The sequence below is a fragment of the Lucilia sericata genome, unplaced genomic scaffold, assembly GCF_015586225.1.
Source record: "Lucilia sericata isolate MDLA Ls3-8-SP2 unplaced genomic scaffold, ASM1558622v1 Contig000222F_arrow, whole genome shotgun sequence".
Lineage (NCBI taxonomy): Eukaryota > Metazoa > Arthropoda > Insecta > Diptera > Calliphoridae > Lucilia > Lucilia sericata.
This window is the reverse complement of record NW_023994249.1, coordinates 409,846-425,415: the sequence shown is the minus strand read 5'-3', so window position 1 is coordinate 425,415 and position 15,570 is coordinate 409,846. Positions and strand designations below refer to the sequence as shown.

The 15,570-nt window shown below is 33.5% G+C and overlaps 1 protein-coding gene across 1 annotated transcript; it reads right to left on the bottom strand.

Moving 5' to 3' along the window:
- Positions 1-14,821, bottom strand: LOC119602331 (chromodomain-helicase-DNA-binding protein 1). The gene is made up of 10 exons (XM_037953772.1): positions 14,250-14,821; positions 10,288-11,130; positions 10,095-10,207; positions 9,865-10,011; positions 8,659-9,781; positions 2,700-5,598; positions 2,155-2,635; positions 1,847-2,086; positions 1,649-1,768; positions 1-341 (listed from the first exon to the last, which is right to left on the bottom strand). The coding sequence occupies exons 1-10, from the start codon at positions 14,256-14,258 to the stop codon at positions 35-37; spliced, it is 6,282 nt and encodes a 2,093-aa protein (XP_037809700.1). The 5' UTR covers positions 14,259-14,821; the 3' UTR covers positions 1-34.
- Positions 14,822-15,570: the final 749 nt, after the last annotated feature.

Below are 15,570 nucleotides of genomic sequence, written 5' to 3'. Positions count from 1 at the left end.
TTTTATTAAACATCTTATGTTGTTTTGTTAGCTATTATGTTTGTGGTGGTGGAGGCCGTCGTTCATATTCGGCATTTGTCGCATTAGAGTTATTAACACCCGGCGGTGGTGCTGCATTACCACCACCACCTCCTCCTCGTCGATAGTTTTCGGGTGGATATTCTCGAGACCAATCACCATGATAACGTGGATCACCGGTATTTCCGCCTCTACCACCGCCACCACCATAACTGCCGTGTGGACCACCCATGCCGGGAGGTATTGCACCATTTGGCGGCATATAATACGGAGGCATATAATGATTTGGATAACCATGCTGAGGCGGATGTGAGGGTGGATATCTGAAAGTAAAATTAATATAGTTTTTGAAGATTAAAACATAATTAGCAAATTTCCTTTGAAATACACAAAATTTTTGTTTTGCTCTAAAACTCTTTTTCGCCGTAAATTTCTTCTAAATATTCCCTCTAATACATATGTTTTACTTTGAAATTCTCCAAAAATCTATTTCTTTTTACATTTTTATTAAAATTGAGTAAAATTGATATAAAAATCATATTCGCCGCAAAATATTTTTCAAATTTTAAACTTTTTTCAAAAATCTTAAAAAAATTTTTTGATTTTTTTGTCGTAAAATAACAAAAATGCCTTTTGCTTTAAAAATTTTACAAAAATTTTAAATTAAAAAAAAAATCGCCGTTAAACTTTTGGAAATTTTCATTAAAAATTTCCACTGAAAATCTTTTTCGCCGTAAAATTTTTACAAAAATTTTCTTTAATCGTTTTTTTTTTTTTTTTGCTTTAAAATTTGACAGGAAAAAACTTTTTTCGCTGTTAATTTCCTCTGAATATCTTTTTCGCAGCAAATTTCCAAAAAAAAAAAAAAAAAAAATCGGCGTAAATTTTTACTAAAAATCGTTTGTGACGTAAATTTTACTGAAAACTTTTATTCGCTGAAAAATTTCTCCAAAATTTTTAACAACAAAAAATTTAAATTTTTACTAAAATCCACTTTCGCCTTAATTAAAATTAACTTTTTTTACAGTAAATTTCTACTGAAATGTTTTCGCCGGAAAGTTTCACAAAAATTTTAATTTTTATTAAAAATGTTTAAATTTTTACCTTTTTTGCCACAAATTTATACAAAATTTGTAAAACATATATTTCTCCTCTGACATTTTCTACAATAATTTATTCCGCCGTAAATTAAAAACACTTTTTCGCCGTAAATTATTACATTTTTTTCGTCCTAAAATTCTACAAAAAAAAATAAATTTTCACTAAAAATGATTTTCGCCGCAAATCTTTACAAAAAACTTTTTTCGCCATAAATATTCACCAAAAACATTTTTCGCCATAAATTTTCACCAGAAACTTTTTGCCCAAAAATTTCACAAAAAATGTAATTTTAATTAAAAATATTTAAATTTTCACTAAAAGTCATTTTCGCCTTAAATTAAAATTCAAAATATTTTTCGCCTGAAATTTTCTCTAATAATTTATTTTGCCGTAAAATTTAGCCACTCAATTACTTTTGCCGTAAATTTTTTCTAAAAAAAATCGCCGTAATTTTCTACAAAAAAATCTATTTATGTTCTTTTTATTAAATTTTGTTTCAACAAAAAAAAAAAAAATCTTTTAAACCTACCTTCTTTTATCGACTCGTCTATCCCTATCACGATCTCTATGGTCACGATGATAACCACCACCAGGTGTACGATTGTTATAGCTGTCGTAACGTTCACGTTTATAATCGGAATTACCATAACTACAAAGAAAGATAAAGAAAAAGAAAAAAATGTTAATAAAACATTCCAAATCTCTTTAAAGAACATTCAAAACTTACCGATCACGATTATGACTCCAACGCTCGCCACTGCTACCCGAACCACCCTCAATATAAGGTGATGATGTAGTACCGGGCGGTAGACGTGAATTACCAGGATGCATGCGATTATTTGGAGTTGATGGTGAGTTAATAGAATTGCGACGATCACTGCTATTACTGCCTCTACTGGTATTTAAACCATCATGACTATTGCCGCCACCATAATAATCATCACGATGACGTTGTTTGTCACGGTTTCTGGAAAACATAAAAATACTCTTTAGGAAAAATGTTTAACACACAACCCCATATTACAATTAACTTACCTTCCCGGACCACCTTCCATATTCAGTCTTTTATATGACATTGATTTCATATCACCACCTTGCTGCATTGGTGTACCACAACCTCCAGCTGCATTATCCATATCATCACGTTTACGTTTCATAGGTGAATTATTATGACCCGGTGTCATACCCGCACCTGTACCCATGGGTAGTTTATGCTTATTCATAGGAGGTTTATTATTGCCCTGATCAATTTTCATAAATCTTTCTGATTTTGGTTTATCGCGTTCTCTATCCCTTTCTTTGTCTTTGTCTTTATCTTTATCCTTTTTCTTCTTTTTAACTGATTTATTTCTCTCTTCATTGCCATTTTGTGTTAGGGAGGAATCCTTGGATTTCTTAGCAGGTGATAGTGAGGCTTTAGAGTTCTTTTCGGGACTGGCAGTTTTATTAACACTAGATTCCTTAGAATCTTTCGATGCAACTTTGTACATTTTGAATAGTTTTTTAGCGTCAAATTCTACATTAAGTAAAGCAATGAATTAAAAAGTATTGTTTATATAGCAATGGATTGTGTTTATTACCTGTAAATTTGGAGACAAAATACCAAAGATTTGAACGCCACTCTTTCTTTTCCGCTTCTTTGGTATAGGCTTCTAAACAAACGTCTATTTGCCTGCCTATGGATATCAGACAATCTCTGGTGTGTTTAACTTGATCCTGTGTAGAAAGGCTAGAATCGGGACGATCTAATGCTTTGAGGGCCTTCTTAACTGGTCTCATTTTTTCTTTGCATTCGTTGAATATATTGGGATCTAAATCACCCAATACCTCTAAAGCTCTAGGCTCATTGTTCGCCGTAAAATGCATGGGTTTATTTGTGGAGTCTGCACCTGACGATTTTTTAGATTTAGCCGAGGATTTTGCGGAGTGATCTTTATCTTTAGCTGCTTTTTGTTTTTTCTTACTTGTGACATTCGTGGCATCCACATCATTAGATGTGGCATCATCAACTGACTCAGGTTTCGATTGACTCTCCTTTCTTTCCTTGCGTGTCTTTTTCTCAGTTGCTGTTGGGCACTCTCCGCCAGTTTGCATTGATTCCTCCGCCTCAGAAACATGACGTGCCTTACGTTCGGGTGTGGCATTATGTGATGCTGTGGAGGCGGTTGCTTTAGATTCTCTTGGCTTTCTAGGTTTACGCTGTTTGCGTTCTGCCCCTTTTTTAGTTTCGATATTCTTCTTGATGATTTTCAGCAGATATTCCGCTCTCGATTGCAAATGTTTCGCTTGTGGCTTACGATCGTCATTGTGCAGGATTTTTTCTGTTAACTTGAGACTAGGATCCATTTTCATTTGTTCCCAAGAACCTATGCCATATTGATAGATACCACACAGCAGTTTAGAGTCCTCTTCGTCTCCCCATTCAACATCGAAATTGGCTGGTCGTGTTTTAATGCTTAGAGACCAATTAAGTCTTTCAGCTGCGGTGCCAGGTATAACCCCATTTAAGGGTTTAAGTTCTTCTTCGCAGGACAAAAGAGTTTTAGCATTAAACGATACTCCACCCAATTTTACAGAAAATGTAGCTCGACTACGTTTTTGTTTACAAGTAGTTTCATCTCCAGCCGCTGTTGCGGAAGCCTCAGTTGCCTTCTTATTAGCGGCTGCATTACCAGCCAATTCGTCCTTATGTTCTTCCAAAAATTGTACACAGCGGTCGTGTAGCATTTCGCCAATACGTTTGAGTTCAGCTAAAGGTTTCTCTTGCAACTCAGCATCACAAGCTATAGCTTCTAGGCGTTCCAGGGGAGCAGGGAATTTTTTGTAGGATTTAATAAAACGTCTAATTTCGGTATCAGTAAAACCATGAATTTTTTCTTTCATTGCTGGTCTACCACGTTTGGATTTCGACTTGCCATCGCCATCATTACTGGCATCCGAGCCCAAGTCATAATCGGAGTCATTTGAATCATCGGCTTGACCCTTTTTACCACCTCTTCTACTGGGTGTATCGTTTTGGCTGTTTGCTGCTGTTTTTCTGCGCGGTGGCAAATACAAATCCTCCATTTCCTTGGCTTTTTCTTCATTTTCCACAACTCTACGAAAATCTTCGGGTATAATATCATCCCAATCTTTCGTATCTTCCTCTATGGCCTGATTTTCATTATCCTTGGTGGAGGTGTCGGGCTCTTCCTCAAATGCAGCTATACTGGCCACTTTAAATGCAGATAGCAAATCATCGCCCGGCATTTCGGGATCCTCATTGCGTGTTTCAGCTCGACGCAGTATCTCATCTATATCACATACTAATTCCTCATCATTTTCCTGCTCATCCTTAAACAATTCTTCAGCACCAAATTTCAATATAGCCGAGAGATCATCCTTATTGAAGGGAGTGTTGTTGGAAGAACCTGAACTTCCTCTATCCAATACAGTGCGCCCTGTGGTGTCCATACGTTGTATAACCAAATGATCTAAGACCATTTTCTGTTTAGCTCTCTCCACAATCTGTTCTTCTACTGAGCGGGCTGTTACCAAACGATAGATATTCACTTGATTTTTTTGACCTATACGATGCGCTCGGGCTTGAGCCTGTAGATCGTTTTGAGGATTCCAATCTGAATCGAAAATGATCACAGTATCGGCGGTAGCCAAATTAATACCCAAACCACCAGCTCTCGTCGATAAAAGGAAACAGAAATCTTGAGAACCTTCAGCATTGAAATGATCTAAAGCTTGTCTACGTATTTCACCCTTAATGCTGCCATCCAAACGTTGGAATGAAAAGTGACGCTTTTGTAAATAGTCCGCCAATATGTCTAACATGCGTACCATTTGAGAAAAGATCAATACCCTGTGGCCAGTTTCCTTAAGACGACACAGCAACTTATCCAAAAGCACAAGTTTACCCGAGCCTCTCAGTAGGGTTTGTAGAGCTTCATCCTGTTGTAAACCCATTAGTTCAAATTCTGAAGGTCTTATAAGGGCGGCATGATTACAACATTTCTTTAATTCTATGACAATATTCAAGAAGGTTGAGGTAGAACCTTTTTTGCCCTTACGCAAGGCATCAAAGTTCTTTGTGAGTATCCATTTGTAGTATTGTTTTTGCAACGCCGTCATTTCAACGCGCAATATTTGTTCAACTTTGGCTGGGAGAGATTTTTCGACATCTTTTTTAACACGTCTCAAGATATAGGGCTCCAATTGTTGATGGAGTTTAGTGTAGCCTTTGTCGGCGGCATTACCGTGTTCAACTTCAAAGTCCTCCCATGTAAGGAATTTTTCAGGCATTATAAAATGGAGGAGAGCCCAAAGTTCTTTGAGGGAATTTTGTAGAGGTGTACCCGTAATAAGTAATCTATGATTTGTTTCAAACTCTTTGAGCGATTTATAAAGTAGAGAATCATCGTTTTTCAAACGATGAGCCTCATCGACAAGCAATGCTGCCCATTGCAATGTACCCAGAAATAATTTATCCTATAAAAAAAATTAATGTGTGTTCTAAACTTAGTATATTTTTTATAATTGAATTAATAAGTCTTATATAGGTCAGCTTCAGTTCTATTTGAGTTCTAGTTCAGTTCTAGTTCAGTTCTAGTTCAGTTCTAGTTCAGTTCTAGTTCAGTTCTAGTTCCGTTCTAGTTCAGTTATAGTTCAGTTCTAGTTCAGTTCTAGTTCAGTTCTAGTTCAGTTCCAGTTCAGTTCCAGTTCAGTTTTAGTTCAGTTCTAATTCAGTTCTAGTTCAGTTCTAGTTCAGTTCTAGTTCAGTTCTAGTTCAGTTCTAGTTCAGTTCTAGTTCAGTTCTAGTTCAGTTCTAGTTCAGTTCTAGTTCAGTTCTAGTTCAGTTCCAGTTCAGTTCTAGTTCAGTTCTAGTTCAGTTCTAGTTCAGTTCTAGTTCAGTTCTAGTTCAGTTCTAGTTCAGTTCTAGTTCCAGTTCAGTTCTAGTTCAGTTCTAGTTCAGTTCTAGTTCAGTTCTAGTTCAGTTCTAGTTCAGTTCTAGTTCAGTTCTAGTTCAGTTCTAGTTCTGTTCTAGTTCAGTTCTATTCCAGTTCTAGTTCAGTTCTAATTCAGTTTTAGTTCAGTTCTAGTTCAGTTCTAGTTCTGTTCTAGTTCAGCTCTAGTTCAGTTCTAGTTCAGTTCTAGTTCTGTTCTAGTTCTGTTCTAGTTCTGTTCTAGTTCTGTTCTAGTTCTGTTCTAGTTCTGTTCTAGTTCTGTTCTAGTTCTGTTCTAGTTCTGTTCTAGTTCTGTTCTAGTTCTGTTCTAGTTCTGTTCTAGTTCTGTTCTAGTTCTGTTCTAGTTCTGTTCTAGTTCTGTTCTAGTTCTGTTCTAGTTCTGTTCTAGTTCTGTTCTAGTTCTGTTCTAGTTCTGTTCTAGTTCTGTTCTAGTTCTGTTCTAGTTCTGTTCTAGTTCTGTTCTAGTTCTGTTCTAGTTCAGTTCTAGTTCAGTTCTAGTTCAGTTCTAGTTCAGTTCTAGTTCAGTTCTAGTTCAGTTCTAGTTCAGTTCTAGTTAGTTCTAGTTCAGTTCTAGTTCAGTCTAGTTCTAGTTCTAGTTCAGTTCTAGTTCAGTTCTAGTTCAGTTCTAGTTCAGTTCTAGTTCAGTTCTAGTTCAGTTCTAGTTCAGTTCTAGTTCAGTTCTAGTTCAGTTCTAGTTCAGTTCTAGTCAGTTCTAGTTCAGTTCTAGTTCAGTTCTAGTTCAGTTCTAGTTCAGTTCTAGTTCAGTTCTAGTTCAGTTCTAGTTCAGTTCTAGTTCAGTTCTAGTTCAGTTCTAGTTCAGTTCTAGTTCAGTTCTAGTTCAGTTCTAGTTCAGTTCTAGTTCAGTTCTAGTTCAGTTCTAGTTCAGTTCTAGTTCTAGTTCAGTTCTAGTTCAGTTCTAGTTCAGTTCTAGTTCAGTTCTAGTTCAGTTCTAGTTCAGTTCCAGTTCAGTTCCAGTTCAGTTTTAGTTCAGTTCTAATTCAGTTCTAGTTCAGTTCTAGTTCAGTTCTAGTTCAGTTCTAGTTCAGTTCTAGTTCAGTTCTAGTTCAGTTCTAGTTCAGTTCTAGTTCAGTTCTAGTTCAGTTCTAGTTCAGTTCCAGTTCAGTTCTAGTTCAGTTCTAGTTCAGTTCTAGTTCAGTTCTAGTTCAGTTCTAGTTCAGTTCTAGTTCAGTTCTAGTTCTGTTCTAGTTCAGTTCTATTCCAGTTCTAGTTCAGTTCTAATTCAGTTTTTGTTCAGTTCTAGTTCAGTTCTAGTTCAGTTCTAGTTCTGTTCTAGTTCAGCTCTAGTTCAGTTCTAGTTCAGTTCTAGTTCTGTTCTAGTTCTGTTCTAGTTCTGTTCTAGTTCTGTTCTAGTTCTGTTCTAGTTCTGTTCTAGTTCTGTTCTAGTTCTGTTCTAGTTCTGTTCTAGTTCTGTTCTAGTTCTGTTCTAGTTCTGTTCTAGTTCTGTTCTAGTTCTGTTCTAGTTCTGTTCTAGTTCTGTTCTAGTTCTGTTCTAGTTCTGTTCTAGTTCTGTTCTAGTTCTGTTCTAGTTCTGTTCTAGTTCTGTTCTAGTTCTGTTCTAGTTCTGTTCTAGTTCTGTTCTAGTTCTGTTCTAGTTCAGTTCTAGTTCAGTTCTAGTTCAGTTCTAGTTCAGTTCTAGTTCAGTTCTAGTTCAGTTCTAGTTCAGTTCTAGTTCAGTTCTAGTTCTAGTTCTAGTTCTAGTTCAGTTCTAGTTCAGTTCTAGTTCAGTTCTAGTTCAGTTCTAGTTCAGTTCTAGTTCAGTTCTAGTTCAGTTCTAGTTCAGTTCTAGTTCAGTTCTAGTTCAGTTCTAGTTCAGTTCTAGTTCAGTTCTAGTTCAGTTCTAGTTCAGTTCTAGTTCAGTTCTAGTTCAGTTCTAGTTCAGTTCTAGTTCAGTTCTAGTTCAGCTCTAGTTCAGCTCTAGTTCTGTTCTAGTTCAGTTCTAGTTCAGTTCTAGTTCTGTTCTAGTTCTGTTCTAGTTCAGTTCTAGTTCAGTTCTAGTTCAGTTCTAGTTCAGTTCTAGTTCAGTTCTAGTTCTGTTCTAGTTCTGTTCTAGTTCTGTTCTAGTTCTGTTCTAGTTCTGTTCTAGTTCTGTTCTAGTTCTGTTCTAGTTCTGTTCTAGTTCTGTTCTAATTCTGTTCTAGTTCTGTTCTTGTTCTGTTCTAGTTCTGTTCTAGTTCTGTTCTAGTTCTGTTCTAGTTCTGTTCTAGTTCTGTTCTAGTTCAGTTCTAGTTCAGCTCTAGTTCAGTTCTCGTTCAGTTCTAGTTCAGTTCTAGTTCTGTTCTAGTTCAGTTCTAGTTCAGTTCTAGTTCAGTTCTAGTTCAGTTCTGTTCTAGTTCAGTTCTAATTCAGTTCTAGTTCTGTTCTAGTTCTGTTTTAGTTCTGTTCTAGTTCAAATATTTTATTTAGCTATAAAGCATTTTTTATAAGTTTTATTTTCGCCTTGTTTATTATATTCTTAATCCATCTATATTATTTATTATTAAACAAATTATTTCAAGCTCGAATTCAAATTTTCAAAAAAATTCTTTCCATTTAACAAAAAAATTAACACTCTTGTTGAACTTACCTTTAACACAATCTCATATGTTGTGAGAATGCAATTAAATTTCAGTCTTTTCGAACCATCAAATGTCCATTCATATTGACGTATCATTTCACGTGATTTAACATCACCTAAATATGTCACCACATTCATATCGGGAGCCCATAGCTCAAATTCACGCTGCCAAGCAGTCATTGTTGAGAGTGGCACCACACACAGGAATGGACCGTATAGATGATGCAATTTAAATAGAGCATATAAAAAGCATATAGTTTGTATGGTTTTACCTAAACCCATTTCATCGGCTAGAATTACGGAATTTTCTCGACACCACGAATGTAAAAGCCAATTTAAACCATCCATTTGGTAGTCACGTAGCGTTAAACCTTCTTGTAGGAAATCGGGTTGTACTTTTATTTTATAAAACTTTGGACGATATTTGAGAACTTTACAATGACGTGAAGGTGTACATTTGGAATTTTCACGTTCATTGAAATGATCAACACAGTGTTGCCATTTGCGCAACACTAAGTTGGCATCTTCCCAAGTGGCTTCGGCATAGGGCAGTGATTGCCATTTGCACAGGTATTCGCTGTCACCTTCAGGTTTTTCATTGCGTGATATGATGCGATCAACACTATTGTACGACTTAATTAAATCATTTTGTAATTCCAATTGACACTCGTAGTAGTCAATGTCTTCGGGACCAGCATGACGTCTCCAGTATTCTTTTTCCTGTTCTTTTTTAATGAAATTATCCAATTTTTTCATGCCTTTGACTTTTTGTTCTTTAAGTGTTGTTTCGGATTCCCAGGTGTTGTGTATGTAAGACCAGCCCTTCCATTTGATTAGATATTGTACTTCGGTATTTTCATAATCATTTTCATCAACACCTTCATTGGGATCACAGCCGCTTTCTTCAATAGCATAGACGGTAGTTTGATTGCCGGTGCAACCTTTTTTGCCCTGACGTCTCGCTAAAATGCGTTCAATGGTTTCACATTTTTCGTCTTCCTCTGCTGCCAGAGCGGCAGCTTCTGCTTGGCTCTCGTCATATTCCACTTCTAGTAAATCTTCAGAGTCAGTTTTATCATCTTCCGAAGCTTCCTTATAGCTTACTGCAGCCGCTGCCCGACGAGTTCCGAATCTAATGTTAACATTTTATTATAGTTTTAAAGCATTTTTTATAAACATTTCAAATAATTCAAAATAATTTTCAACAAAAATTACCTTTTTTCATCATTACTATCATCAGAGGTGGTGGATTTTTTACTACGTTTTTGTTGTTTACTTTGTTTTGAGGCAGGTGGTTTACGTCTTGGCGGCGTTGAATCTTCACTATCGCCCTCACTCTCATCACTACCCTCCGAATCCCAACTAAAAGATTTATTTGTAATTTTATTTTTTTTTAATTAAGACACATTTCTATTTTTGTATGATTTTTTAAAAATGTTTATTACTTTTGTTTTTTCTTCTTCTTTTTCACTGGTTTCTTGACTCTTTCGGCAGGTGCTGGCTTACGAGTTTGTCGAGCAGACGATCGTTTAGGTTGATAATCTTCTTCAGTATCTTCCTGTAAATGTTTAGTTTATTTTTAAGTTTAATTATTGCACTTTTGACTCAGTTTAGTTTAGGTGTTTATGTTAAACCTACACTACTGCTGCTGCTGCCCGATTCCGAGGCGGAATGAGCAGAAGAATTAGATGATTTTGAAGATCCTGCTGAATCAGATGCATCATCATCCGAATCACTGTGATTTTTCATGGATTCAAACGTCGTCGCAGGAGGCGCCGTCGTCGTCGTTTCTTTAGTATGATGTTTTTCTTCGTCACTATTGGAATCATCGTCATCATTTGAATCGTGGGAATCTTCATCATTGGTTGTATGTGAGGTATTATTATCTGTGGTGGCAGATGTTGCGGTTGTGTTATTGGTAGTATTGTGTTGCTGCTGCTCTTCTCCTCCTCCTCCTCCACCTCTTCTTGCTTCACAATCACTGCCGTTCTCGCCACCGCCTTCAGCCTGGTGATGTTTTGTTTTCTGCTCCTCCGTCTCATCATCATCCTCATCGTTTGATGAATTTGAATCTGAGTTGCTACCACTGTCGCTACCACTTTCATTATCATCAGAGTAGCCATTTGTCTTTGTATCTTCTTCTTCTTCTTGTTGTGCATCCATGGCTGATGGTGGAAGTCCAGCTTCTGTATTTTGTTTTGTTTGTGTAGCATAATGATTTTCTTGTTCTCTTTCGTGCTGTTGCTGTAGATGACCATCTCTGGCATTTTCATCATTATTATCATCATCATTATCTTCTTCTTCTCGATCGGGTGGTTCAGGTGATGTGTGTCCGTCACTGGAATTTGAAGATGATGATGAACTGTCTGAATCGGAATCAGATTCTGAGGAACTACCGCTACCACTACCTGAACCATTACGTTCATCGCGGTTATCATCATTATCTTCCGATCCTATACTGTTAAAGGATTCATTGTGTTCCTAAAATAAAATAAATAAAATAATAGTTTTTTTATGGTTTTTGAACGAGAAAGATTTCTCAGAAATAATTGAAAATACAGTATTGTTTGAAACGTTAGCAACTTTTGCTGTCAAATAAAAAAAAAAAAAAACAACTTTTTTCTTTTATTCCTTGTAGGACATGGAAAAGAATCCTAGTGGTCTCTTAGTGTTAAATAACTTTTCTGAACTAAACTATACAGGTTAATCGGATTTTATTTTCAAAAATTTTGTAAGATTTAATTTAACTAAATCCATTTAATTAAGAAAATTTTAAGAAATTTTCAATATTTATGAAAATAGCCGAAGTTTGATGTACCGACTTCATTTATTAATACGTTCTGTTTACGTTAAAATTGATTTAACTACCTTTTTGAAATACTTTTTATAACAACGTAAGAATCCTGTAAAGCTTACATTTAAAAACCATCTACTTCTACGAGGTAATATTTTGGTTTAAATAAAAAATCTAATAAATTTGAAATATTCTTTGTTTTATTTTTATATAAAATCTTTGGAATATTTCTCACGAGTCACCGGAATGACTCGATGACGATCGTATCCGAAGTCCGAGGTCGATTGCATCGTTTCATTATGACTGTTGCTCAATGATCTAAAACCCGATTTTAGAAACGAAACCCTTTTCTTAACTTTACAATTAAACACGAAATAGAAAAACAAGTCTTAAAATCCTTTACGATTTAGTTTAAAAACTCGTTTAGCAAAACGAAGAACTATTCTCAGCTTCAAAAATCGGTTGAATTTAAAAAATACACAAAAAGTTATTTCATACGATCATGGTTTAGAATGAATATTACTTTAAACTTTAAAAAACTTTAAAATAAATATATAACTAAAGCACATACTTTTAAAATATTCACAATTTAGTTTTTAAACTTGTATCTAAAAGCGAAGATCTTTTCATAACTCTATAAATCATTAAGATATTGAAAAATAGTTAATTATATAGATTTTATTTAATAAGATCCTTAAACTTGAAATTTTAATGATGTTGCAAAGTATTAGAAAATTGTTTATATTTCTAAAATTCTGTTAATAAATATGTAAATCGTTACTTAACTTCAAAAAATCTTTATAATTATTTAAATAATACACAAAAAAGTAATTAAATTGAATCATATGAAATGAAAAGATCCTTTAAGGTATAACAAAACTTATACTAGGAAGCGAAACGTTACTCCAAAACTCCAGTATAAATTCGTAAAAATTCAATTTTATAAATAATTTTCAAAGATTTTGCAAATCTTTATAACTTTATTAAATGTTAATACATTTTTGTGAACGATCTTTCAAATATATAAAATTTTAAAGTAATAACTACAAAATAAATAACAATTATAAAAAATTTATAAGATCCTTTACAATTTAAATGGTCAGTTGCAGTTACTAGTTTACAAAATAACTAAGATCCAAGCTTAGCTTTTGAAAATATTGTTAAAACGATGAAACTATAAACATAAAAGTAAAGTTTAAATCAAAAGGATTAATATAAATTATTAATTTCATATGCAATACACACAATCCTTAACAAAATCGTAGGATTTTTATAAAAAAAAAACTTCTAAAATTAGATAAATTTAAAATTTTATTAAAATTTAAATTAACTAAAAGCTTTATGGGAAGAGTTCGGCTCTTTTAAAAGGAAAATATTTAACAAAAACTTTAAATATTAAGGAATTGTAATAATAAATACATTGATCCTGTCTAGCTTTGGACGGACATTAAGATTTTTTAATTAAATGTTGTTAACAATTTGTGTCTAAAAAGAGATATATTACATTTTAGAACATTTATACTAATTCAAAACCAAATTCCTAACAAAAGCTTTAGTTTTGTATACATACTTAGTAGCCAAAATGGAATATCCTTTCCAGAAATTCCAGGATTTCAGAAAAATAGTCAAATTTGGACAAAATGTTTTAAAGATATATGGTGTAAAGGTAAGAAAGTCAAAGAATAATTAAGGAAATCTTCTAAAAATCTCTCTTTTACAACAAATTATCTCTAAGGCAACTCTAATCCTGGCCAGCTCTTAAGACAAACACATTTTAGGGAATAGTTCATTGGAAATTTCCAATTTTGAACATATATTGAAGGGTTTTACCTACAACCAGCTCATAGAAATCGAGTTCCTTGTTAAAAACTCCAACAGGCTTACTATTAACTTAACAAACAAACAAAATCCTCTCCAGAAATTCGAGAATTCTTTAATATATTTATTAAATTAAGGCTATAAAACCATTTCTAACTTATTACTTGTGTTAAAAACTTAAAAGCTCCTAACATTAAATCATTAAATTGTAGGATACCCGCTCAACAGGACGTTAAGCCGGTTAATTTTTAAAATAAGGAAATATCTTAATTCTGGAGAGGATTTAATGGACTCTTAGGCTTTTAAACATGGAAAAATCTTAAGTTATCAACAAAAAATAATAAAAACACAAAATTCCTTTAAAAACTCAAGGAATTATGAGTAAAATCTCTATATTCAGCCTTAAATATTCCGTAGAATCTTGAAAAAACTGCTAAAATCTCGAGAAAATCGAATTGTGACCACATTTGAAAAATTTTCCATACTAAAATTGATTACGTAATCAATGCAAAAATTTGAAATTTCAATGAATTTAACGAAAAGGATATAGTTTTTGGTAACTTTTTACATAGAATTCACTGTAAATAAACCAAAATATTGAAATTTAAGTTAAAATTACTAAAATGGGTCCCTCAGGGATTTTCAAAATTTTCACGTTTTTGGAAAGCTAGTTTCCTCTAGAAACGAAATCTGTCGAGAAAATTGTGAAACAATAAGGATAAAGTTAAAAAATTGGCAAATTTTTAGCAACACCTCTTAGACTATATAGAAATATAAACATTTTAGCCAGAGGAGTCTCAAATGAGACTCCTAGATTTGCCGTTGATTTGCAGCCACACCCATTGTCCGGAACACAATATTTTTAATAAATTTCATAAAATAAGTTATTGAAAACAGGAAAATATTGAAATTAACTAAATATTTACACTTTTAAGCGCCAAAATTACAAAAATTCAACACAATTTCATATTTTTCGTTTAACACTCACCTGGCTCATGATATTTTTTAATGGTTATACAAGTTTTTCTTATAGCAGACATTAATTATTCACTTTTTTTATAAAATATTTCAATATTTTTCAATATTTATGCACTTAAATTCAATTTGAAAAGTTTTGAAAAAATTTTTCACCAACTCAGCACACAAAAAAATTTTTCACGTCGTCTTCGTCCTCCATTCACAAGTCATTTGTCGAAAATCGCCATTTTGTTTTTTTCGTAATAAGAGTACCATGCTGTCTAGTGCTGCCAGATTCGCTTATTTGAGGGTCACCAGCGTACCGCATTAAGGTTTTTCGAACATCACTTACTTATATGGTAATCTTGGCTATTTTTCATTTCTTCTTTTTTTTTGCACACTGAGCTTAATTATAATTTGTTTTTTTTTGAGCACTTTTATTTGTTTACAAAATTTTCACTATTATTCTATTTAAATTTGTTTTAAGCTGCTTTTATTTTCGCAGTTAGTTTAATTTTTTGTGTTTTCTTTAGGTTTTTATAAACGTTTTTTTGTTTTACTTTAGCTTGATTTTCACATAGCAGCCATTTTGTACGAATGTAATTATGAATGTCATACCAAGATGCCATACTTTTTTTATTTTGTTGGTGACAGTTTTAACATTGCCGTATTATTAAAGCGTCTTCAGAGCCCTGCGCCGACAAATATTAACGGCGGCGGCGGCTTAAAATCGACTGTAAGCCGGCTAAGTTTTCAACTACGTTTAGTTTTTTTTTATTTGCATGAGAAATTATGCATGGATGAATAAAAAATTCTTAAAAATTAAAAACAAATCCTTTCTCCAAGTTTTACTAGGATCTGCCGATATTTAACATTATCTTCCATATAAAACATCTTGCAGAAAATCAGTTTCTAAAAAATTTTGCATTACGAAAATGATCAATAACGTAAAAACAAAGATATTTTATTTGTTTATTTACTAGCTATACCCAGTGTGCTGTGCTACCCTAAAAGCAATATAAATAAGAATCCTACTTAACAATTTTGATGATTCTAACTACAATGGTTTTCCAGATATACAATTTGTTACATATGGGAGATTCCACGCAAATTATTGCAATTTCGCCAATTATTCCGAACGTTAATTAAGATTTTAATTTAATCTATGAAAAATTTGAATAATCTAATAGTTTCCATATATACAAAATTTTGTATTTAATTCATATGGGAAGTGCCAAGCTCCCCATTGAAAGTCCGCCCGTTATTCTCTAAATGTTCTTCAGTAAAATTTGAAGATTGAAAAATATTCCAAAAGTTTCACTTTGAAAACATTATTAGAATGTATGAAAACT